Source organism: Aspergillus eucalypticola (genome assembly GCF_003184535.1).
Source record: "Aspergillus eucalypticola CBS 122712 chromosome Unknown BO83scaffold_3, whole genome shotgun sequence".
NCBI lineage: Eukaryota > Fungi > Ascomycota > Eurotiomycetes > Eurotiales > Aspergillaceae > Aspergillus > Aspergillus eucalypticola.
The window spans coordinates 465,623-489,586 of record NW_020290277.1 but is presented as its reverse complement, the minus strand read 5'-3'; the positions used below and the strand labels follow the sequence as shown (position 1 = coordinate 489,586).

The 23,964-nt window shown below is 50.7% G+C and overlaps 5 protein-coding genes across 5 annotated transcripts; 3 read left to right on the top strand and 2 right to left on the bottom strand.

Moving 5' to 3' along the window:
- Positions 1-198: 198 nt before the first annotated feature.
- vps27 (ESCRT-0 subunit protein VPS27) lies at positions 199-3,094 on the bottom strand. Its single transcript, XM_025530323.1, has 5 exons — positions 2,794-3,094; positions 2,561-2,693; positions 2,219-2,500; positions 1,393-2,158; positions 199-1,319 (listed from the first exon to the last, which is right to left on the bottom strand). Exons 1-5 carry the CDS (start codon positions 2,859-2,861, stop codon positions 460-462), a joined length of 2,109 nt encoding a protein of 702 aa, XP_025392094.1. The 5' UTR covers positions 2,862-3,094; the 3' UTR covers positions 199-459.
- Positions 3,095-7,162: 4,068 nt separating this feature from the next.
- On the top strand, positions 7,163-7,479 carry BO83DRAFT_131053 (uncharacterized protein). Its single transcript, XM_025526098.1, has one exon. The coding sequence runs from the start codon at positions 7,247-7,249 to the stop codon at positions 7,442-7,444; it is 198 nt and encodes a 65-aa protein (XP_025392093.1). The 5' UTR covers positions 7,163-7,246; the 3' UTR covers positions 7,445-7,479.
- A 1,511-nt stretch (positions 7,480-8,990) lies between these two features.
- Positions 8,991-10,614, top strand: BO83DRAFT_374914 (cytochrome b5-like heme/steroid binding domain-containing protein). The gene is made up of 4 exons (XM_025530322.1): positions 8,991-9,114; positions 9,424-9,566; positions 9,756-9,882; positions 9,951-10,614. Exons 2-4 carry the CDS (start codon positions 9,448-9,450, stop codon positions 10,119-10,121), a joined length of 417 nt encoding a protein of 138 aa, XP_025392092.1. The 5' UTR covers positions 8,991-9,114; positions 9,424-9,447; the 3' UTR covers positions 10,122-10,614.
- On the bottom strand, positions 10,599-15,252 carry BO83DRAFT_131022 (putative RNA binding effector protein Scp160). The gene is made up of 5 exons (XM_025526097.1): positions 15,157-15,252; positions 14,646-15,096; positions 14,312-14,580; positions 11,959-14,251; positions 10,599-11,901 (listed from the first exon to the last, which is right to left on the bottom strand). The coding sequence occupies exons 2-5, from the start codon at positions 15,028-15,030 to the stop codon at positions 10,913-10,915; spliced, it is 3,936 nt and encodes a 1,311-aa protein (XP_025392091.1). The 5' UTR covers positions 15,031-15,096; positions 15,157-15,252; the 3' UTR covers positions 10,599-10,912.
- A 2,067-nt stretch (positions 15,253-17,319) lies between these two features.
- On the top strand, positions 17,320-19,400 carry BO83DRAFT_374909 (putative nucleoside transporter). Its single transcript, XM_025530321.1, has 3 exons — positions 17,320-17,937; positions 18,043-18,724; positions 18,778-19,400. The coding sequence occupies exons 1-3, from the start codon at positions 17,593-17,595 to the stop codon at positions 19,269-19,271; spliced, it is 1,521 nt and encodes a 506-aa protein (XP_025392090.1). The 5' UTR covers positions 17,320-17,592; the 3' UTR covers positions 19,272-19,400.
- The last annotated feature ends 4,564 nt before the right edge of the window (positions 19,401-23,964 follow it).

The following is a 23,964-nucleotide window of genomic DNA, read 5'->3' as shown; positions in this document are numbered from 1 at the left end:
TGGAAAACGAATGAATGACTGAATAATACCTTTCCCCGTTCCCGTTTCCATACCGAGTCCAGACCGAGTATCCATCATTGCTGTATTTTTCCAGTTCCATTTGCCACTGAGACCGGCGATCGCCAGCAACTTACTCCACGAGGCAATTTCCCCATCCCATCTAGCTCTTTTTGGGTTCTTATCTTCCTTCCATTGAATCTTCCGGATAATTCCCCCCTACACGATATACGTACTTTTACTACCACCTCTACAAATAATTTTTCTTGCTAATGGTCTCCGAAGTAGCCTTCCATCCACAGGATTTGTGACATCTGTACATACAATTTCGTGGCTTGCAAACAACCAATGTTTTGGTATCACGGTGACAAAAGACTAAAGAGTATAAGCAACAAAAACAAGCATCGGAATGCGCCCCTCTTCCCCCTCATCTCCACAACCCCCGCTGCATACCCCTTGCTTCTACAGCTCAATCAGACTTTCTTCTACCGGTGGCCGAGACGGCGTGGGCTGTTGATACGGTGCATGAGCCGGCGTCACACCCACGGGAGAGACATCCCCCCCAGCCTGGCCAGGATGTACCGGCGCGCCTTGAGGGTATGCCGGATAGGGGTTCCCCTGAGGAGGCTGCGGGGCATAAAACAATGCAGCAGACGGGTCCGTTGGCTGCCGCTGAAGCCCGTAGCCTGAAGCCGGTCCTTGGTCGGCCGGGAAATCTGGGGCTGACGGTGCCGACGGTTGATACAGTGTCTCCCGTTGCATCACCGGTGAGCCCTGATAAGGCATGTCTGGCTCCATTGGTCGGGCGTGCTGCGCCGGTTTGACATCGGGTTCCACGTGTGGTGGAGAGGTGTAGAACTGCGTCGGACCGGCCGGCCCCGCATAAGCCGAAGGGTTGCTGGGGTAAGCCATACTGGCACTCGAAGGTTGTGGAGAGGCAACAGCATGAGCACTGCCGTTCCAGGGTACACTGGGTGAGATGGGCTGTGATGGATGCGCGTAGACACTAGGGCTCATGGTACCACTACGTGTCCCAACTCTCTCATGCAGCTCCCTTTCGGGTTGAGGCTGCGGGTAAGGCGCTGTCGGAGCCTGGTGACTCTCGGCGATCGGATTTCCATAGTAGAAGCTTTCGGTTCCAGTCTTCCCATCAGGCGCCTGGGCGGGCATGGGCGGGTAGATGTTGGGGTATGGCGATCCGCCGGGGACCGGGCTGTACCCTAGAGAGTGTTGTGCGTAAGCGCTGGATAGCCGTTCCTCAAGCATGCGATCATAGTATCGGACAACCGTCGAGAGTTTGGCGTGTAGGTCAAGGAGAGTGTCTGTATCTCATGTGTTAGCCATCAAGACTCTTTCACCCAGAAATGTATAATGAGAACTATGGTAACGGCTTACCATGTTTGCTCATGGTCTCCCCATAGCTCCGTGCCAATTTGGGGCGGAGCGCGCCAATACTTTCGTAGAGTTCCTGGATCTGAGGCTCGCGGAGTATGGTGCCCGGAGGCTGATGTTGTAGTCGGTCGACCAGAGCGGCGAAAAGATGAATGTTCTCTACCTCGACTGGGCTGAGTTCGTAGGAGTTCTTTGGCAACGGTGTTGCACTTGGTGTTTGGCGGGACTGTGTGTCTGCGGACGATGTGTTCTTCAAAGCGGCCGCATGCTTCTGCTTGTGCTCCTCCATGTCACGCAGAGACGCTTCGATAGCAGCCTTCAGATCCGCATCCTCCTCCTCTTCTACGGCAGGTTGAGCCGGTGCTCTCGGTGGCTGCTGGACCGTACTCTGTGGAACATAACCACTTGAGCCTTTGTTCTGCGCCTCCTCTAAACTCATCTGTAGCGCCCGGCGCAGATCATCATCGAACCCCCCTTCAGCTCTACCTCCACGAGGCTCCATCACACTGGATTTGGTTATAGAGTTGTTCTTGAATGATGCTCGGTCTGAAAGGCCGCTGGGCGCAAGGGCTTTGGAAGTCAACTTGGCATAACAGCCATCGTCCACTCGAACAGGCTGCAGGATTCCGAGATGAGGTAGGGGGAGGGTTTTGCTGGAACATTGGGCATCGAAGACACTTCCGCAGTTGCGACAGTGGTGTTTGCGGTTCATGAAGCTGAAGGGAGTACGGCAGCGCATGCAGACGTCGGAGTCGATCCACTCAGGAGGCTTGCGCAATTCGAATGTTAGCATCAGGAAGAGAAAGGTACTGCAGCATAAGCAACTCACCGCACTGCTTTCCAGCATGCTTCCGCTAATCTGGGTCTTGGGGGGAAATCGGAAGCCTTCGTCTTGCAGCCTCCGGTATGTTTCGCCGACGTAGCTCAGGTCCATACGGCCCTGGGCTGCCATAGCCCAGTCCTGAATCAATTCTAACATTTTGGCCTTCACGTCGGAATTTAGCGGAGCACCCTCAGTCTTGAGAAGCGAAACAAGATTATCCATGAACTCGCGCGACGCAATCTCCGCCAAGAAGTGAGTACCGCCATTCTTCACGCATGTGTCTGTTAACTGCATGGGAAACCACCCGTCAGCATGGAGATATCGTTGCAACGAAGTCGGGTAGCCAACCTTCAATGTCGCCAGCTGTATGTTTGGGTTTTTGTTTTCTAACCGGCGTTTCAAGCATCTCATAGCATCTTTGGGCTGGACACCCTTCGATCGGATAAGGTCGGAGATCTCTAAGTTGAGCGCAATGTCCTCTCTGCGCCAATTGTTAGAAGTCAGTTGGTGGTTGACTGGATGGGGGCCGTTTACAGGCCGATCACGGTCGAAATAAGACATGGGAAGAGAAGGAAACCTACAGGGAAGATGCGGTGGCCTTCTCCACCTGATCCTCGATCGGTGACGTTGAAGAGAACCACCCCGCCATGTTGACAGTGCGCAATGGATGATAATCTGACGATGGCGGAGCCCAGGATCGCTATGACGTTGGGTAGCAGCGACAAGGGGAAGGGAGGGGCTGCTGGGTACAGTCCTAGTCGGTAGAGTAGAGGGAGAGGTGAAACTAGAGAGATGACCAGATCACGACCCGGGTTGCTTCAGGAACAGACCAGAGTTGGAAAGTCAAGGGCGAAAGAAGGGGAGTCGACAGCAAGCTCCAGGCAGATCGAAGCGATAACAGTAACGAGCAATGATGGCGGGAGGTACCATCTTACCTAATGCAGTAGGCAACAATGCGGCCCCGCCATTGGTTGGGCATCATGAGTCAGCGGGCGGTCCCAGGCAGCCAGGGTCAAGCAGTGGCGTCATAGGCCGGGCGGTGAGTAACACCACCATGACGATACCGGCGCATTACATACCGACTTACCCCAGAAACATTCATCCCAATTCATCCAGTTCCATCCCGCAACGTTGGCTGCCTATCTGGCCTGGCAGTTGTCCGATTCTCTCCTCCTTGAGGTCCTGCGCTCTCTCTTTCTTGCATGTTTGTTCCAACTCTCTCTGCCCGGGCCTGTCTGTCATTGCGGTCACCATCGGTCTTTTCCTCTCCGACTTCCCCGTTATCCTTCCAGCCAGTCCCCTTCGATTTCCGAACCCGAGTTTGACCAGATTGCCCCTCGCCGCGTGTCCTACGAAGCCGTCCTCCAGGTCATGTGCTGGGATTCGGCTTTCCTCGCTGTGATATAATGTCCCCAGATGCAGCGGCCCTACCCTCTCCTCCAGACTTTGCACCGTGGGATAACGCTCCCCGCCGCCCTCAGTCCCTCGGTGGTATGCAGCCGGGCGGGAAGTCAATCGCCGCCGGACTAGGATCGTATCAGGCCAACAACAGTTATGCGTCCCCCGCCGGGTCTCAACCAGCTCGATTCCCCAATATCAAGGATCTCCAAGATGAAGCAGCAGCGCTTGATCTAAACGATAATACGTCGGTTGGTTCCCATTCCCTATGCACTTAACGGGTGACGTTGCGGATGACTGACCCGCTTTCCGTACAGCTAAGCATTCTGCTGGAGCGAGCGCAAGTGGCCATAGATCGAGCCCGTGAGCTTGCCGACACCGATCAACTGGATCGGGCTTATGTGCATTACCTGCGAGCGTCGGAGATCACCATAAATCTAATACCTAATCACCCTGACTACCGAGCCACTGCCAGCCAACGTCCAGGATGGTACAAACGATTCGGGGAGTTGATGATGGTATGCCGTGGCTTCCCAAAGCACATCCAGTGCCGTGACAAGTCGTGATGTCTAATATTCGTACAATGGTGGCTAATTTGATGGTGACAGGCTGTGCGGATGAAGCAAGGGACAATGGATGATATCAAACAACAAATACTGGAGAACAATTTGCTGAGCAACGTGCAGCCTGGTGGGGTGTCTTGGTCGAACCCTCCACGACCAAGATCACAAGTGGTGTCTCCTGAACTTGGGCAGACTCCGGGCCCAAGAGGTCGCCCTATTGACGCTGGCAACAATTCTTTGCGGATGCCTAGCCCCACGCAATTCCAACGATCAGCCCAAGCAAATGCGAAGATGAATCGTTTTTCGAGTCCTGCTGGGGATGCACTTGCTGAGAGATTTGCAAAACTAAAAATGTCGCCGCCTACTCCATCTGATGTAGGTTCTATGTCCAATGGCCAAAACGGTACTACCTCAACACCCCCGACTCAGGATCTCCCTTCTCGACCATCCTCCCAAATGTCTCAAGGGGTACCTCCGCGGCGGCCTCTAGGGCCCCGTAGTATGGGTTCCTCCCATAGCGTACCAACTATACCTCCGAAAGTGCCCCCTAATACATCTCTTCCTCGCGCTCCCGATCCAACTTACAGCCCGATCTGGACAGTGCCTTCACAAGGACCCTCAAACCCACCCAGGACCTCAGTTGAAAGCTCTCGTCCCGTCAATCCACGGTATTCTCAAATTACGTCATCTTCTCGCAGTAGTCTTAGCCATGATGGCTTCGACGACAATCCTTACAGGTCGCAAACTCCGAACGGTGTACATCAGGCGAAGGAGGTTAAAAGCAGTAGTGCAGATCTCCCTCACAGCACCACAATTGAGCCCCAGAAGCTGCTGGAGTATATGCGCAAATACAACATTCTATTGATTGACGTGCGTTTCCGGGACCAGTACGATAGTGGCCACATCTATGCCTCCTCAATCCTTTGCATTGAACCGGTGGCATTAAAAGAGAATGTGTCAGCGGAGGAGCTCGAAGAACGCCTGGTGGTGTCGCCGGAACATGAGCAGTCATTATTTGAGCGGCGCAACGAGTATGACATGGTCGTTTATTATGACCAGGGAACGGCGTCAGTCAGTTATCTAGCCGGATCTCCTGTAGGCACTACGGCTCCTCATCTTCGAGCCCTGTATGACACGCTTTACGAGTTCAACGCATATAAGCCATTGAAAGATGGACGACCTCCTGCACTACTGCTTGGCGGCCTTGACGCATGGATCGATCTAGTTGGCCAGCAATCTCTTGCTACATCCTCCACTGCTGCTGTGATGGGATCTTTGCAAGCAAAGAGGCCTGCCAGAAGGCCAGGGCGACCGCTAGGAAGAGTGCCTACTATCGTCAGTGCCAATTCTAGCTTGGAAGTGAGGAAGAGAAGATTGCGCGAATATAAGCCACTGAATCCTCAAGAGCTCACAGAATGGATGGAAAAGTCTAAGACGGAAGAAATCGACCCCGGGACCTATGTCGAGGAGGAAGCACTCACGGAAGAACCGGAAGGTGCTGAAGAGCCACCTGTCTCTCCCTTTGTGCACACATATGAGGATTTCCTGCGGCGCTTCCCGGAACCACATACAATCCAGCAGTCAATGGTGACGCCGCATGTTCGGCCGGCGGGGACACCCGCACCCAACTATGCTGCGCCTGTTCCTGTTGCCCCATCAAGGCCTCCGCCTGCAGTCCCACGGCCCAGTTATAGTGGCGTTTCAGACGGCCGGCAAATACAACCTACGTTGGAGCGACAGAACTCTGCCACCAAAACAGCTCTCTACACACCAAGCTCGATGCTTAACCGCCTGAAGCTCCCACGGACTGGCTTGACTAATTTTGGGGTGACCTGTTACATGAACTCTACCCTTCAGTGTTTGAACGCTACAGTGGTGTTGAGCAAGTTCTTCATCGACAATCGGTTTCGGTACTATGTACAAAAGAATTGGAAGGGCTCCCAAGGCGTTATGCCGGGGCTTTTCGCGAATCTGATCCGATCGCTCTGGAAGAACGACGTGGAAGTGATCATGCCGACCTCCTTTCGGAATTTTTGCGGACGACTGAATCAAGAATGGGCTATCGATCGCCAGCAGGATGCCAAGGAATTCTTCGACTTTGTCGTCGACTGTTTGCACGAGGACCTCAACATTAATTGGCAGCGGACGCCTCTCAGACCCTTGACATTCGAGGAAGAGATGCAGCGCGAGAGAATGCCCGTTCCCAAGGTTTCCAAAATTGAGTGGGATCGCTATTGTCATCGCGAAGAGTCGTTCATTTCATCGCTCTTTGCAGGCCAGCACGCGAGCCGGCTACGCTGCACCACCTGTAAGCGGACATCAACCACGTATGAGGCATTCTACAGCATCAGTGTCGAAATTCCACCGTCGGGCACGGGCGACATTTATCAATGCCTCCGCAGTTATTGCCAAGAGGAGATGCTGAGTGGGGATGAGGTGTGGAAATGTCCGTACTGCAAGTGCGAACGAGTGGCCACCAAACAGATCATTATAACGCGGGCGCCGCAGATCTTGGTCGTCCATTTCAAGCGGTTCTCGGCGTCGAAGACCCAGACTGCACGGAAGATCCATACGCCTATCGACTTTCCTTTGCACGGACTCCGGATGGATGACTTTGTCTTCTCGGCATATAATCAGGGGCAGACCAACGGATTACCCCACGACCCGATCGCGGCGACGGTGCCTCCGTTCACGTACGATGCGTACGGAGTCTTGCGGCATATCGGGTCCTCGATGGGCAGCGGGCATTACATCTCTCTGGTGCGAGATGCGCAGCGACAATGCTGGCGACGATTCGATGACGAGCGGGTGACCGATTTCAACCCGCGCGATCTGCGATCGAAAGACCGGCTGCAGAACGAACAAGCCTATATTGTCTTCTACGAGCGGGTGCCCGCCAAGTAAAGGGGGCAGAGAGAGACGGGGTGGACGTCTTCCTTATATAACGGTCTCATTTTCTTTTCCTTTTTCTTTGTTCATCCCCTCACGGCCCGCCCCTGTCTGGTGGTTAGGGAACGGACTATGATGTAGCGTTGATTCCGCTTTGGCATGTGTAAGAGTTGCACTGGGACAGATGACGTCTTCTCATATACCCAGGGTTTCTTTTCTTTCTGATCATATTTTGCGATTGCAACGGGAGACGATGACACGGACTTGCATGAGGGATGAATTTGATTTCCAGCATGGAACGAACTTACTTATATATCCTTTGCTATTTTGTTTCTTTATTTGCATCATCATCAACCATACCTATTTGAGCAAGACATGTTGACATGGAATGGGCTGGCTGGCTGGGCCATTGATTTATTTCCATCATTGATTACCTATTTAACTTAGGTTTCCTAAAGCGATATGGGACTATGTATAGATATATAGTTTTCAACTACTTGCCGAAGATAGACAGCATTGGATACTACTACTTGGCCACTAAGTGATGATGAACATTCTCGAACCCCACAATATAGCCGAATCATAGATAGAAGTTCCCTATCTAGTAGATATCCACTACGGAGGACACGGCAGATACTCTAGTATGGATATTCTCCCAAGGAGGAGTAACATTCCGCGCGGGAAGGAGAGGCGGGGAAAGAATGAGTGACCAACTGGGGCAGTTAATCCCGACGGCGCTACCCGACCAGTTCCCCTCCCCGAGGTTACGGCTATCGAGGGATCGCAGGGTCGGGATTTACCATTTCAGTGGTAGCTACGGAGTAGTAGATGGGCGGAATTACGGAATATGGTTTCAAAGTATTATCTTCACTGAATTTTATGATCATTACATAGCAGATTAGTTGTTATCATGTATTCACAGCTTGATTGTATATACTATGAATGATATTATTCTACAAATATGTATGAAGTACTAATAAATAGCGGATTATAAAAGTATCGCGGAATTGTAAAATACCATCTAGAAATGTGAATCTTACTGGGAATGGCTGTCACACCACAATAAGGTGGTGGAGGGTGGAGCAGACGGTAGGCAACTAAGTCAGTCACCGGAAGAAGGTCAACCAAATTACATTTTTCTGTGTAACTTCCTCCCCCGCGGAGGTTATTCCGAGGTTTTGATTTTCAGTGGAGCGAGATAAGGCTAATCTTCTTTTTTTTCTAGAATAATTGGAAAAGAATCGATGACAACCATCTGATAATGGAGGAGGGGGAGAGAGAACTACTGTAGTAGTATAGGCAGTTACAACACAAACACCAAATCAGGTAAAAAGATCCTGAAGACCAAGACAACATTTAAAACCAATATGCAACATCTAGACAACATCATCAATCAATTCACTAATCCACCGGCATAATTTCTGATTATTGATCGACGGCCCGTTCTAGTCACTCGGCCCCATCAGGACTAGTGTGTGAGTTACACTGACTAAGCTGAGAATAAGCCTGCTGTGATTGGCGGAGAAGAGGCCATCCCTATCAGGCCACTTTTCAGGATTGCCTGATTGGGAACAGGTTGAGAATTGAGTGCAGTGAGTCCGATCGGAGTACGTAGTGTAGAAGATAGCATTGACAGTAGGCAGTAGTAGTGATAATCGGTGAAATGTGAATACTACTAGGGAGCAGGCTGCCGGCAACCCGGTAAATCCCCAGGTGGCCGGATGGCAGTCACGGCTCCTGTGTTTGGGATTGGAATAATGTTCCTGGAGGCCCATTTAGTTGTTAGTTGGAAGGCGGAGTCGCTGTCGAATCACAGGCGCCAGGGGGGCTGCCTAAGGAACCGACAGTCTTTCCCATCTGCTCGGCTTCCTTCTCGCTCCTCCTCTTCCTCCTTCTCCTCTTCTCTCTTTCTCTTTCTCTCCCTCTTTCTTTCCTTCCTCGGGTTCCTCTCTAGTCTCTCTATTCTTCTCTCGTCTAGATCGTCTTCTGTGATCTGCCTCTTTTGAGCCTTTGTACCTCCATACCTTCAATCTCATTCTTGTTGAATCTTCGGTGAGTCTCCGCCCTATCGCATTTCTTCTCCCTTGCGATCTGGTGTTTTCTACATTCCGAGGGACAAACCCTCCAGACAGGCGGGACTCGGGGATGGTTCACGCTTCTGGAATTGTTACTCGCGCATTGTCACTTCGCTCTATACCATATCGCATGAAGTCAAGATCCATGGACAGTATTACGATCATGGAACTGTCTTGGGACTGTTCCCGAAATTCTTTGCTTATCACCTAAGCCCTTCCTCTGCTCTCACCGATCAATCTCCTTGGCTTTATCAGTCGCTGACTTTCACATTCTTTATTCACACAGCTAGAACACTTTACTACCACAACCATGGCCGACGCAAAGGAATTCACCTTCCAGGAGGTTAGCGCTCACAACACCAAGAAGGACCTTTACATGGTCATCCACGACAAGGTCTACGACTGCACCTCCTTCGTCGATGAGCACCCGTACGTTCATCACCGTCCTTTTTCCACATGCATATCCCTTCCAAATTGAGCCTCTCCACCCTCCCCCTCGCCTCAGAGGTTATACTTGCCCTCTACCCCTCAAAAAAGCAATGAGACAAATCGCGCAAGGAAACACTCCGTCGGATCAAAGAAGTAAAACAAGCTAACACAATCTGCCCTCAACAACAGTGGTGGTGAGGAAGTCCTCCTCGACGTCGGTGGCCAGGACGGCACCGAGGCCTTCGAAGATGTCGGACACAGTGACGAGGCCCGTGAGATCCTGGACGGTCTCCTGGTCGGTAAGCTGAAGCGCATGGTACGTCAGACGACAAGAAGCCAACTCGCAAGACAAGTCGTTCACTCACACTAACACAATTTCATCAGCCCGGTGACCCTGCTCCTCGCTCTCAACCCCAGTCTTCCTCCGGTCCCTCGGGCTCCGGCGACAGCGCCGGCTTGGGTGTCGGTCTCTACGGCATCGTCCTGGTCGGTGGTCTGATCGCCTACTTCGCCTACCAATACCTCCAGAATGCTTCCGCCGCTGAGACGCAGTAAACGATATCCCTTTTTATTTTATTTTTATTTTTTTTTCTTATTATAATTAATAAATCTAAACAAAAAGAGATGAATCCCATATGAACTGAGAGCCTTTCCCATTTCCCCCTCTTCGTTTGATCCGTGATCCACATTTTGGCCCCCTGTTCTGAAAAACGGTCATTTCTTCTTGGACCGGTCGATTTCGGCTAGTTACCTGTTGCTACTTTTTTTTGTCAGCATTAGGGGCCTGTTGGGTGATACCCAATGCAGATACCCTTTCTTATTTTTTCATGGAACCCCCCTGTTCTCGTTCCAATTAGAGTGCACTGTCACGGATGCTTATGCTGTGTTGTTTTCGTGATTTGGTAGCGGAGAAAGAGCTGTCATAGATTCATGATTACATGAAATCTGAAACATAAACATGCTAGCTGTTTGGGTTCAACTTGATTTAATTTTGACTTCTGCATATACAATTGTTTCTACAATGACAATAAATCTAGTAGCATACCCAGTAATATTCTAGGCTTTTGACATTTGGACAATTATGTAATGCATATGATAATATTTATAAGAGGAGTGAGGCCTAATCACAGGATATTCGAGGCAGGTTATGCAATTCGTCAACCGCCCAGCAAATGCATGTAGTAGATGTATAACACAGTCTTCTTTTGGAGAGAGAGAGAGAGAGCACATAAGACAAAGATAGAAGGAAAGGAGATTATAAGAAAAGAAAAGATATCATGGTCGCTCGACGATTCTCATATATCACTCTGGATATATGTGGAATCACCTAACGGCCTTCCTCCCCTTTATGACCGAGAGTTGCCGCTCAAGCCAGCGCGGACAGCCTCCAGGATCATATCCTTGGCCTCTTCCAGGCCCTCCTTGCTTCCCTTAATCTCGATCGCCTCGCCCTTGGCTTGGTCCTTGGGCACATTGATCCGGCAGCCAGTCTGCTTGCGGATCGCGTTGATCTGGCTACCACCTTGGCCGACGACGAAGCGGTAAGTCTTCGGGTCAGGCAGGATGAGGTAGCCAGTAGCGGACTGCTGGGAAGCATTGGCAATAGCCTTCTCCAGGGCCGACTTGGCCTTGGCGACATTGTCGCTGGTTCCCGACAGCACCCACGGGATGGTCGCCGGCTCGGAGGGATCGGCAGCGGCCGGGCTGTTGTCCACGATCTTCCATGAATGAGCCTCCACGGCTTCGCTAGGCTCATCTGTGATCAAGGGGAGAGAAGAGGAACCGTTGACTGCACCGCGGGAGTCCTCGGAGGCAGGCTTGGGAGGCACCTGCTGCCCGGCATGGTCCACGGTAACGCGGTAGTCGTTGCGCAGGCGACGGAAGAAAGAGCCATTCTCAGAAATAGCATGGTGCAGGTTCCGGGGAACTTCCACCGTCTCGCCCTGCTGATCCTTGAGCATGGACTCAATGTGCTCCTTAGCCTCCGCGACTGCGTTGCTGGGTCCCTTCAGCTTAATGTCCGAGCGTCCGGATCCCTGCTTAGGAATGTCGAGCGTGATGTTGAACTTGGACTCAATGCCGCGCCGGGTCTCACCTCCACGGCCAATGAGCAGACGATGCTGAGACGGAGGAACCTCAACGGTCGTGGTCACCTGATCCTCACGCTCCTTGACAAAGTCCTGGATCGCAGCGATGATCTTTTCAACCACTTGGCCATTTCCTTCAAGTTTGATGGCCGAGTCACTGCTCTCTGGACGAGGGAACTTGACCATGCGGGAAGCACTGCCATCGGTGGGGCCACCAGCCTCGGCGACGATCTTGCGGATGTTGGCACCTGCGCAACTGTTAGTTACTCATGCTACCTTGGTAAAAATGGGCACAGATTACTCACCACCACCACCAATGAGCGACTTGTGGTACTTCTTGTCCACGTCAATCGTCTTCGTGACGATGGAGTCGAATTCCTTAGACCGCTGCTCCAGGATCTTCTTTGCCTCCTCAACCTGCTTCTTGGTGCCTCTGATCTTGATCTGCACACGGCCCGACTCATCCGGAGCATCGTTGACTCCCGGAACATCAATCTGGGCCTCGGTGTCGGCGCGGAGCTTGTCCATCTCACGACCGCGCTGGCCAATCAAGGACGGAATTTGCGCTTGAGCGACAGACACTGTGGCCGTGTAGGAGTGGTCAATCACCCACTGAAGCAAGCTAAGGATTTCATCGCGTGCAGCATCAGCACCCTTGCTGGGACCCTTGACGATAACCTCATCCAGTGCCTGCTGAGGGCGGTTGGGGCGAGAGCCACCTGCGTCGCTAGATGTCTCGGCGACGGACTGGTCATCGCTGGTCGTAGCAGCCACGGCAGCACGTGGGAACTGCACACGGACCGAGTAGCGGTCCTGCAGTTTGTTGACCTGGTTTCCCTTCTGGCCAATCAATTCCCGATGATACTGGGCAGGAACCTTCAGAACATGAGTGGTCTCGTCCTCCAATTTCTTGCCCAGGTTGATAATTCTAGCCTTGGCAGCATCGGCCTTGGCCTTGGGTCCTTTGACCTCAACCTTACCCCCCTCGACCTTAATGTCGACATCAAACTCGTCACGGAGCTTGTTGATGTTCTCACCGCGCTTGCCAATCAGGAAGTTGGCATACTTCTGGGGGAAGTCGAAAGATGTGGTGTATCCTCTTTCGAGGTCATCCTTCTCCTGCTCCACAACAAACGCCTGGATCTTCGAAGCAAGATCCTCCACCAGACGGGAGGGTCCACGAAGTGCAACCTCGGACTCGTTGCGGGTACGTCCATCTCCGACAATGGCGCGAACAGGGATCTCGTCCTCACTCTTCGCTTCCTGTTGACGGGAGATGAACTTGCGAATCTTGTCCTGGTACTTGCCGGGCACGCTCACAGACGTCGCCACGACATCGTTCTGGTCACCGAGAGTGCTCAGAAGATACTCTTGAGCTTCCTGGAGGGTCTTTTCGAAGGTAGCAAGTTCAGCGGCAGAAGGTCTCTGACGAGGAATCTCGACCTGAGCAGCAGAAGCGGAAGGACCTTCATACACCAAGACCACGTCGGAGCTATCAAGCTCATCAGGCACAAGAAGGTGAACGCCATAGTCACTCCGCAACTTGGGAATGCTCCGAGAGCGCAGGTAAGGGTGGAAGTAGGGGTCGACCGCGAGGCTACGAAGTCTCGTCGGAGGGTGAGCCTGGACCAAGTTCATGATATCGGATCTTGCGCGAATGGTGTTCTTGCCATCTCTAGAGTAGACCTCCCAGGTCACAGGGCCGTCCGAGCTGGGCGGAAGGGCGATCCGTGCGTCATACATTCTCTCCAGCTCCTTGATGATTTGACGCTGTCTAAGGTACTGGGTCAGGGCACGAGCATGGGCGTGGGGACCCATGGGAGCACCGGGGTGCTGACGAGAGAGGTCAATGCTTGCCATCTGCATGCTGGTGGCAAGATCCATGGCCCGGTTGATACCATTCTCGATGCAGTCAAGCGGACCCGTGATGGTGAGGAATTCGCTCTCGTCGGATGCAGGAGGCAGGACAATGGCACAGCCAGTGTCAGCAAGGAATTCGTGCAGAGCATCGGCATTGTCGCCAAGGATGAACTGATGCTGGCCACGGTTGATGGCGAGCTGGCGAAGCGTGAGCTGGCGTTGCAGGTCGGCGGCAAGTCTCTCAATTTCCGCGCGAGCTTCTTGAGCGGCCGCACGCTCACCAGAGATGTGGATGTGCTTCTCGGGAACCGGCACGAACTGGACGTGACCCGGATCAGCCTCCTGAGGCGGAGGCTGACTCTGCCAGGTGTCGTATCGGGGGATATGCACTTGCGCCTTGGTACGCTCCTCGATTTCCTTGAGGTTGGCATTGTGAGCACCGGCGATGAAGGGGAAGAACTCCGGCGGGACGGATTTGAGGCGCAGGCTCATGTTGGAGGCGCGCTCCTTGACGATCGCTTCAATCTCCCGACGAGCCATCTCGGCCGCAACAGCATCACCCTCAATCAGGACATCGATAGTGTCACTGTCGTCATCGTCCGCTCCAGGGGCAGATTCCTCGGCGCGCGGTACCTGCACACGAGCGCCTGTCCGCTGCTGGATGTCTTGAACGACGGCACCCTGGCGTCCGATGATGTGAGGCCGAGCGGATGTAGGAATCGGAACGCGAACCGATTGCTATGGAAAGACATTAGTCGACAATCCACCCCAAACCTCGATTACAACGGAAATACATGCCTTGGATCCGACCTGCTGAGCGACTTCCTTCAGGGCCTGCCTGACCGCATCCACGGAGCCTTTACCCTCGAAGATGATGGAGCCACCGGGTCCGCCGCGCATGTCGACATTGGCCTTGGATCGCTTAGAGATATCGCGCAGGATATCGCGCAGAGGCTTCTTGAGCTGGCCTCGAGGGAGCATCTGCGAGGGCGCCAACCGGAGCTGTTCCATGTGCTTTCCGGGCAGACTCATGATCCTGGGAACCTCAGAACCAAAACCACCGGGGGCTAGTTCAGGAATAAATCAGCATAACGATGCGATTTTTCAGACAATGGAGCGGGTAAAAACATACCAGCCTGTGCGCCGCTGGCAGCGCCGTTGGCGACGGCAGCAGCGGCGGAACCGCGGGCACCCCAAGTAGAGGCGGCGGGGACCTTGGGCTTCGGACCACTTCCAAGAGCCGGGAAGAGTTCCTCAGACTGGACATCAAGAGCAGGTGACTTCTTGGGAGCTGGTTTGGGGGCTGGAGAGGCGGTTGGGGCCGGGGCCTGCGCCGGAGTGGAGGACTCGGCCTCGGTCACCGAGGTAGACGGAGGGGGGTGCTTCACATCCTCTTCATCGACAACATCTTCCACAGTAACCTTGTGCGCCTCATCACGGGCATGCTGCTCTTCCAGCATGGCAGCCCGAGACTTGGCACCGCCGTTGACATTGACACTCGACACTTCGGAAGCCATGGTAGCGGGACGATCGGTGGATTCGGAAAGATCTCGAACGGAGAGGGACGGAGGGGGAGACTATTGCTGAGTTCCGGGTGAGGTTAGAAGAGACCAATTGATAGTCTGGAAGGTGCTCCGACATACCGACAAGTAATGCGAGTTGATGAGATTATAGCTGGCTGTTAACAGACGTCCAACAGTACCCAATGATTGTTGAGCTAGTGATCCAAAAAAGAATAAATGGCCTGGGGCCGCAAAAATGTAGTCAAGAAGGGAAAAGCTCAATTGCTACCAGCAGAGGCTAAATGCGAAGAAAGTATTTATGGTGAAGGTGAGTCCCAAGATTAAGCCGAGAAAATGAGGGGGGAAAGTGGGAGGGAGAGAGAGAAGAGGAAACAAAAGACTAAAAGTGGAAAGGCGGAGAAGGAGGATGGGAAAGGATGAGCGGAGGGGAGAGAGAGAGAAGAGGCGAATGGAGAGGAAGAAGAAGGAGGAGGAGGGGGTCAATGTAATTGACACAATCCAGAGGGGAGACGATAGCCACGGAGAGAATCTGGAGATGGGGAAGGGAAAGAGAAAGAGAAGAGAGGGAAGAAGAGGAAGAGGAAGAAGAGGACAGACAACAAGCCCGAGTGGTCGGAGAGGAAAGTTGGAAAGGCCGGGGGAGGAAGTCATTCCCTTTCGGGCTGATGGGCGGAGCCGCCGTCTCTCTCAACCTTATGGACTTTCTGGAAAATCCCACACCCACCGTCAACTTGCTTTGCTTTCCTGTCCCTTCACGGGTGCCTGTTGGTGCTTTTCGATGGATTGATTACAACTGCAAGACATCAATCTGACCCGCCATGACTTGACCGATCATTACCCAAAACAACACAAGATTGCCAGCAACGTTATGGTCGCCGTTGCGGAGAGAGTGCGTCAATTCCGTCACCTACTATGGCCATGCCATCATGAACTCTACCACCAACGAGCACCATTTTCCTGATGATCCCGATTCCCCCAATGGGCATGGCTCGATTTGAGGTGATTGGTGTGTTGGGATAGTGCGCCCGGCTTGCAGGTTGAGGCTGAGTTCTGCCTGTCCGATCCACCAGCGGAGACGCCTCCAATGCACGCATGGGTGGTGAATCCATGTCCTTTGCTCGATTCTCCAACAATAGGCTAGTTTTCATGGACCGCGCTGACTAGATTTGAGGGAGGTAGCTAGCTAGCTTATAATGAGAGACAATATGGGGGCTCAATGTCTCTGTGAATGAGTATAATGCACCCGTTTTGTTCCGCACCAAAACACCTGTATACGGCGCTTGCTTCTAGAACAACCCAAGAACAACCGCAATATATGAATGTACTGGGTTTACTGGACAAGGGCACCCAGTATTATGGATCTTAAACCGGATCGGCTGAGTACTAAGCCAACCATCCTAACGGGGACAGTGCTGTTTATCCCTTCATACGGAGATCGAAACAGCATAATTCGTTATCTCAAGAGTTCAATGGTTGATGAATTTCTGTTTGGAGAATGAGACTGGAGCAGGAAAAAAAGGATTGGTCCAGGCTTGCCCTGGCTTCAAGCAGTGACAGCTGGCGGGTGGCAAAACAAGCACCTAGGAAGTTAGGGCGGTTACACATTTCACTTCATGTTCTCCATATTGTCCACAGGGTATCGCGAGACAGCAAGGATGTTGAAGTTCGGAGTAGTATTTTGTTGTTGCCTTGGCATATACTTGTGGTCTCCATCTGTAGGCTTGGCCACCATACGGTGTGGGCTGATGCCAATATTGCCCACCCAGGAAAAACATAGTAAATCGAAGTCAAGATGATAACACCATCTACCACTGCGAGCAATTCCTTATAACTTGAGTAGGGAGTATAAACATATCACAGTCGTAGTGGTTGACTGCTTGCTGTTCTCTCCCGAATCCCCTGACCCACTCACTGCAACACAAGCACGCGCGACTAAAAGGCTGGGCCGAAGTGGACCAGAAACCTTAACGGAGATATGCTGCTTCGATGGCAACTGTTCGCATGGAGAGAGAAATCCGAGGCTTTTCTATGCTTCTCTGGCATGGAAATATAACCCTGAAATCCAGTGGTAACCCTGTTATCCACCCCGAATAGCACTGGAGCAATATACACACTTCGGACTTCGCCGAACTCGCCTAGTAATTATCGTCGAGCACCGCGACTTGCGGGAAAAGGTTTTCAAGTGTTATCTGACCATGTCTCGCCCGGTTGACACTAAAAAGACACGGACTGGGGCAATCTGTGATAAGAAAACCCTGTTCCACAAATAATAGGCCGACCTTCTGTGAGGGCCAAAGATAAAAAACACGACCAATCTGGCACGACTAGCGAGGCCTGCGATACCCCATTGGTCGCCGACTTCAAAGCGCAATGGCAATTTTCGCCTACAAATATATTGCAGCCTCGAACACCTGTTTTCTGGGGAAGACGTTGAGCAGAAGAGGTGTCTCGTGAGCCCTTATTTTCTCTCCTCCTCCCTTGCTCTTCTGCCGCTTCTTTCTCACTCCCCGCAATTTCTCCCCCTCCCCTCCCCCCCTTGCCCCCTCCTCTTCAGGTATGGATTTCAAAACCGTTGAGGATGGCAACCCCATCGAACCGAAGCAGGCCACGACTTTGGTGGAGGAACATGCCCTGGTCAAACCTAGCGGTTTCGTCGCCCGCATTCGCTATTATGAAGAGCTGTTGGATCGGAAAATGGGCGTCGAGTCCCACAGTCTCGACCGAGTCTTGCCCGAAGATCGCAAACCGCCCAACACTCTGGCCATGGCCTTCATCTGGGCCTCAGCCACTATGAACCTCAGTTGTTTCAGCACGGGCTTTATGGGGAAGGAGTTTGGCTTAACCCTAGGGCAGACGATCGCCATTATGATATGCGCGACGTTTCTGGGCGCTGCTCTCACGGTTCGCATACCACTTTCTCTACTACTCTACCTCTTTTCCCGCTGCGACGCAATGCTGCGCACTCAGCTTCTGGTCTGTCTAAAGGCTTACATGTCGGTTCATTAGGGTTGGTGTGCCACAATGGGCCCCGGCACTGGCCTTCGTCAGGTCGCCATCTCTAGATACTCCTTTGGCTTCTACCCTTCGTCCATCATCGCGGCGCTGAATGTCGTCGAACAGCTGGGTTGGGCCTCTGTCAGTTGCATCACCGGTGGTCAAGCTCTTCGCGCTGTTTCGGACAATCACATCTCCATGGTCGTGGGTGTTGTCATCGTTGCATGCGTCAGTCTTTGTTTCAGCTTTTTCGGTCTCAAGGCTGTCATGACGATTGAGCAATATATCTGGATGGTTTCCTTTGTCGTCTTCATCATCGTCTATGGTGAAGCGGCTCACCATGCTAGCCTTTCAGATCCCGGGACCGTGTCCGGGTTGACCAAGTCTGGAAACGTTCTGAGCCTGATCAGCGTTATCTATGGCTCGAGTGCATCGTGGTGCTCGATCGTGTCTGACTTCTATGTGCACTACCCGGTCAACACCTCCAAGGTCAAGGTCTTCATCTACACCACCTTGGGTATCTCACTCCCCACTTGTGTCGGAATGTTGCTCGGTGCGTGCATTGCATCTGCTCTGGATGAGAACCCAGAATGGGCTGCTGCCTATGACGAAGGAATCGGAGAGATTTTGCAGACCATCATCTATCCCCGCAAATTTGCGAAATTCCTCTTGGTGCTTTTGGTGCTGTGTGGTAGTAAGTACATCCACTTATTTCCCAAGTCGTAACCGCTACTAATCTCATTCTAGTCGGCATGAACTGCATTGCCATCTATGCCGGATCGCTCTCTGCGCAACTATTCGCCAAACCATTCCAGAAGATCCCCCGAATCATCTGGACGCTACTCGTATTCGCCTGTATTCTTGTCATTGGTATCGCAGGTCGGGACCACCTGCTGACTGTCCTGGATAACTTCCTCTCCCTTTTGGGTTACTGGAACACCTCCTTCTTTGTCATTCTGTTCTGCGAGCATTACTTCTTCCGCAACGGCAACCTGGCCAACTACGACCTCGACGCCTGGAACACGCCGTCGAAACTGCCCGTCGGGTACGCCGGTCTCACGGCGTTCCTGTGCGGTGCGGCCGGCTGGATCGTCGGCATGGACGAAACGTATTATGTTGGAGCGCTGGCGCGCAAGATCGGTACGGATGGTGGAGACATTGCCAATGAGCTGGCGCTTGTCTTTACCAGCCTATCGTATATCCCCTTGCGGATGTTGGAGTTGAAGTATGTTGGACGGTAGATTGGCAATATCTTCGGAGCACGAACTATGTATACTATGATCGTATTTATCATGACGATGAACGGCAGGCACGATATATATCCAGTGGAACTGCTTAACGCACCATAATAAAAACCCTTATGATCCCTGTTACATTACCAATAAGCACAAGACCATACAGAAGGCAAAGGCCATAAGCATCAGAGCATCTGCAATTCTCTCAACACTCTACTAAAACTTTTCCATGGAATCACTTAGATGAACAGCTATTGGCACCTTGTCTTGGGTAAAAGCAAGTATGTAGGAACAACCACAGCAGCAAAGCAGATCCGACTACTCCCTACCAGCATACACACACCTCCAACAACACACACACATCGCCTCCCACCCTACCCTCTCACCTCGAGTACTACTATATCGTGATGCAACACGAACAAACAACATTTGTAAGATTAAATGACAACTCCGTCCGTAACTACACTATGATTCCAATTCAGACTTACCGAGAAGCAGTATTATATTTATACAGCCAATGCCACAAAAAAACCTCCTCACTCTAGTAAAAATCAGCGACTATCCAGTACTAAATCACCGTTCATGCGACGCAATGAAAGTCATCTTTATATCCCATCCAAGCTACCATAAGCAGTAGTACATACTAGTAATTTAACTTCAGTCCTGAAACAATCCCTCCCCCCCCGCTCCCCCCTTTGCTGGGCAGTTCTCACCCCTCACGTGTTTGTTGTACGCTTTGTCTTCTTCTTCTCGTTTCTGGGAGTGTTTCAGAGCTTGACCTTACCACAAACTACTAACTACATTGTAGTGCTAAGCTACTGTATTCAGTAACTTCGCCCCGGCTAGTGAGAAAAGTAAGTGGGGGGAAGGGGATGAAGTAGGGTAGGGTAAGATTGATCGTCAGTCTGGTTTTTGAGACTGGTGATGAAACAACAACAATAATCGTTAATTACCACCACCACCCACTAAACTTATCTAGCTTACCTTGGTTTCATTCATGGCTATCTTCTTCAGGGGATGGGATGATGATTTTTTAGGTACTGGTTGAGATTGAGATATTGGGGAGGGGTAGGGGTAAGGTTCTCAGGATATTACTTCTCTTTGGGCACTGTGGATTTACTTTAGCTAATCCATAAGCAGTAGTACAGTATGGGCTTCAGGTTTCGAATCGCACACTGGATCCCGTGACGTCAGCGGGATGGTGGATTGTTGATTTGGGCAGGGCGAACGAAGTTAGTTTGGCTTCTAGCTTGCTTGAATCATGTTCGAAGTGTCCCCACGCTAAAAAGCCTCTACGAGTCATTGGATGGATCTGATGGTGTCAATGGCTGAATATGAGGTTCTTGAACAAGAGAGACCATGACTGACTGACTGACTTCCTGGAATTTGCAAAAGACCTGACTTCGAGGGCTATGTCACTGACTTAAATGAACCTCAAGAATGATCTATTGATCGATGAATGAATGAATGGAGCAGTCATACTGATTTACCATTACCAACACACCACACAATGATCGAAAATGGCAGGATAGTAAGCTAGTATACCTGATCTACTGGTGGCGCAGTAAATGGATGTGATGCATCTGGATTGGGGGAAACTGAATTTCTAGAACATAATCACTATCATCTGATTCGATCGATTTTCGCACACAAAGGACCGCCATGACATCAGACCACTCACACACACACAACAAACCTGCAACCTGATGTAACAAAGTAGGAGGGAGAGGGCCTTGGATACCATTTTGTTCATTTTTGAACGGGCGTTTCATTATTCCAAGCCAAGGTAAAGGAAAAAAAAAGGACTCAAGGTTCTAGAACTAGGCCTCGACTCATTCCGAGGACGGAAAATGACGGGCATTTGTGCCGATCCCGCGCGCGCGCGCCATGGGAGCAGTTTTGAGTAGACTGATCAATCAATCAATCAATTACCATCTAAGTATCTTATTTATCTAGGTGTTCTATTCAATTGGGATTATATTGTTATATTTTGTTCCAAGAAAGGTCAGTGGTTTCATATATAAATAAGTGATATGTCGAACTGATATATATCTATCTAGAGTTGTTCGGGCGGATACATCTTTCTTTTTTTTTTTTTTTTTTTTATTTTTCTCCCGTATTCATATTGTGGAAGTACTACTCCGTACTATGCAAAGTGCGGAGTCACTCCGCCGTCTTGACTTCCTTCCTTCCCCGCTGCAATGGATGAATGGAAGGAATTTATGGAATCCGTTCCGTCAGTTAGTTAATTAATTAATTAAATCTACCTTTTTGTTGTCCTCTAGGTGATTAATTATTGCATGCTTACGGTGCAAAATTACTTGGTCGGTGAAAGAGCTCTTCTAGAACCACTAAATTCCATCTGGGTTCACTGCTCGTGGTGACGATTACCAGTCATACTATAGTACTATTGTGATGATATGAGATCAGATTCGGATCCTACCATTCCATCAGAAGTCTGTCCGAATCCTCAAATTAAGGGGCGATATAGGATAGAAGAGGTAGGCAACACATGTGTGACTACTATCCTCTCAATTCATCTGCAGGTGCAGGTGCAGGGGGATGTGTGTGTGCGAGTGTCATGTCATGTCATGTCATGATTGAGGAGAGGAGAGAATAATAATAGTTAATGCCTGTCAGTAGTAACTTAAGTAAAGTCCTTGGCTATTTCCGGTACTTCTCCGTACCCGGTTCCGGGGGCTGAGGGGGATACACAATAAGCCTTTCCGCGGTAAGAAGGAGCTGATGTATAGAACGAAACTAAACTACACCGTACCTGCAGAGATTTCAACGGGATCATCAGAGGCTAAAAATGAAAAAGGGAAAGCAACTTGATCCATGATGATCAGCTGAAAAGTTACTCCATATTTCATATCCAAAGGTATACTTGTTAAGTAAGTACTTACTACTTGTAGATAGGTCCGAGTGTAGATTTAGCTTTTGTTTTTGTTTTGTTCTGATTTCTTTCAGACCCTTTTTTTTTTTATTTATTAATCGTTAATTGTTGCTGATGCTTTTTGACCCGGGAATTCATTTACAAGCGCAGCTGAACTACGACTACTGAATCCCACTCAGACGGAGAGAGAGATAAGTCGATACTCGATAGATAGACTAGCTCCGGGAAGCGAAAAGAAGAAAGATACGAGGAGATGATACGTAGGAGGCAACTGTAGCGGACTTCAAATCTCTAAAAGAAAAAGCAAGCGATGACGCTACACGGACTCCAGATCAATAATGAAGCTAAATATTGGTGGCTTGCCCTGGACCATGGAAACGTATCCACCGTGTTATGGAATAATTAAATTTGAGGGAGGATTTAATTCCTATTAATTCCATTATGGAAGAAGGAAAAGAAAAAAGGAAGGAAGAAAGAAAAAAAAAAGAAGAGGGTTGGGTGCGGCACAAGTCGGTTGGAACCTAGTCTTTTCTTCGCCCGCCCCGCTCGGCCTAGCGTGGCACTAAGGCCGCCCTCCCAGGTGTCTAACCAAAGTTGCTGTTCTGCTGGTGCTGATGCTGCTGCTTTTTGGCTTGCTCAGTGAAAAAGCGAGTAAGTGAAGCACTAAGGTAAATGAAGTACTACTGTGTGTACAGCAGTTCGTGTGTTGATTGACCACGTCACCCCCTAATAGGACATTTCCTATCAATTTCGTCTATCCTCCTATTTCACACTCTGGGGAATGTGGAATTTCCCTCATTAATTCTTTTTTTCTGCTTCCTACTTCCTGTACACCCTCCTATTTTCATCTCTCTGAACTCGGTCATCTCCTTGGAATCTGTCTCATATCAGAGGTGTCGAAAGAGAATTGAAGAAGGAAAGCGGAAAACCGGTGGAACCCATCCTCCCGAGAAAGGAAAGGTATCTGTTCGCGATCCACCCGCCAACGGGACGCAAACTGGGGTCAAGGACGTGTCTAGAATTTTTCTCTTTGCCTAATCGGACCTACGGTATCTGAGACAGATGATGGACGCGCGCTGAGCTGCCAGAATAGTATTTCCATCTTCGGGTTGGAGGAGGGGGGAACACAAACAAAAAAGTACGGGAACAATCTCCTCCAATGCGCCCCATCCCCGGAAGAATATTACTTTGTACTTAGTACAGTAAATCGAATCCATCAGGGAATGTTTGGAAGATTCTTGTGATTATCTATCTATCTACACACAGCAATCAAATTGGGGGTTTTCGTTTTAATTATTGTTGGACAATGGGGGAAAACGGAAAGGCAGAAAATAGGCACCCGAAACATTTCTCTTTTGGGATTTCTGCTTGCTTTGGTAATTGGACTGGGATGGTGTTGACCGCCCGATTGACAACCTCCCAGTTCTAGTAATATCTCTTCTTTCCTCTTGTCACTGCGAGTGTATCTAATCTGTATCTAGATGCTTACTGTAAGTTAATACTTTTGTAGGGATTATACTTACGTCGTAGTAGTACTAACTCACAGTCCTCAATAACTGCAGCTCAAGTCTTGACTTTACCATACCCAAACCAATTTGACAGTAAATTACTCACTGCTAAGCCCAAACGATATTAAATGGTCCCCATCACACACACTCTGTGAGGCCAAGTAAGTCAGTTCAGTGGCTGGGGCCCCGTTATTCTAATGGTAGTACCCAGTGTAATAATTGTCGGACTGACTCTCAAAGACGGGCCGTTGTCGAACTGCTGCCACTGGTTCGACCTCCCAAGTTCCCAAGTCCC